The sequence below is a fragment of the Crocuta crocuta genome, unplaced genomic scaffold (assembly GCF_008692635.1).
Source record: "Crocuta crocuta isolate KB4526 unplaced genomic scaffold, BGI_CrCroc_1.0 scaffold978, whole genome shotgun sequence".
Taxonomy (NCBI): Eukaryota; Metazoa; Chordata; class Mammalia; order Carnivora; family Hyaenidae; genus Crocuta; species Crocuta crocuta.
In genome coordinates this window covers 441101-441732 of record NW_027530876.1, presented here as the reverse complement: position 1 = coordinate 441732, position 632 = coordinate 441101, and the positions used below count along the sequence as shown (strand labels likewise).

The following is a 632-nucleotide window of genomic DNA, read 5'->3' as shown; positions in this document are numbered from 1 at the left end:
ACACACTACGCCCAGGTGGCCCGAGCCTGCCCGGCCCTACCTCTCCGGTTGAAGAACTCCCGGGAATAGCGGCCCGAGAGGGCAAAGGCTGGGGGGATGTCTCCCAAAAGCTCCACGATGTGGGCGATGTGGTCTGTGGACAGAGAGGAGGCCAGGTGGTGGCTGGGCGGCGGCCGGGCGGCCGGGAGGCCCCCAGCCCGAGCCCAGGGCCAGCCTCCCCCTACCCTCGTCACGACTGTAGTCTTCTCCAGAGTGAGGCTCGAATAGGTAGTCTCCGGTGGCCAGCTCGAAGGCCTAAAAGGGGGGGCAGGTGAGGCCGCCAGCTGCGGGGGCTGTGGGGGGCGGCTGGGNTGTGCTGGGGGCAAGGGGAGCCCTGGGGAGGAGCCGGGGCCACGGCTGGCCCGCCCCCAGTGGCCCCCACCATCTCCCACCTCTGGGTCGAACAACCAAGGAGCTCAGTGGGGCTCCCTCTGAGCCTCAGGATCCCCAGAGGTCCTGAGAGGGACTGGCCGCTTCCCAGTGGTCCCCCGCCCCTTGCAATGGGTCCAGTTCTGGTGACTGGATGGGATGGACGCTGGTCTGGGCTCAGTCGTGGCTCTGTGTCTCGAGGCAGACCCCAGGGTCTGGAGGAG

The 632-nt window shown here is 68.6% G+C and overlaps 1 protein-coding gene across 1 annotated transcript in view; it reads right to left on the bottom strand.

The window, feature by feature from the left end:
• SRPK3 (SRSF protein kinase 3) overlaps window positions 1-632 on the bottom strand; it is a gene marked incomplete at its 3' end in the record, with an annotated part of 4485 nt that overhangs the window by 325 nt on the left and 3528 nt on the right. Inside the window, exons 10-11 of the mRNA XM_077769605.1 lie at window positions 225-294; window positions 36-133 (exon numbers count right to left, since the gene is read on the bottom strand). Of these exons, the coding sequence (XP_077625731.1) occupies window positions 36-133; window positions 225-294 (168 nt within the window). The remainder of the gene's footprint in view (window positions 1-35; window positions 134-224; window positions 295-632) is intronic.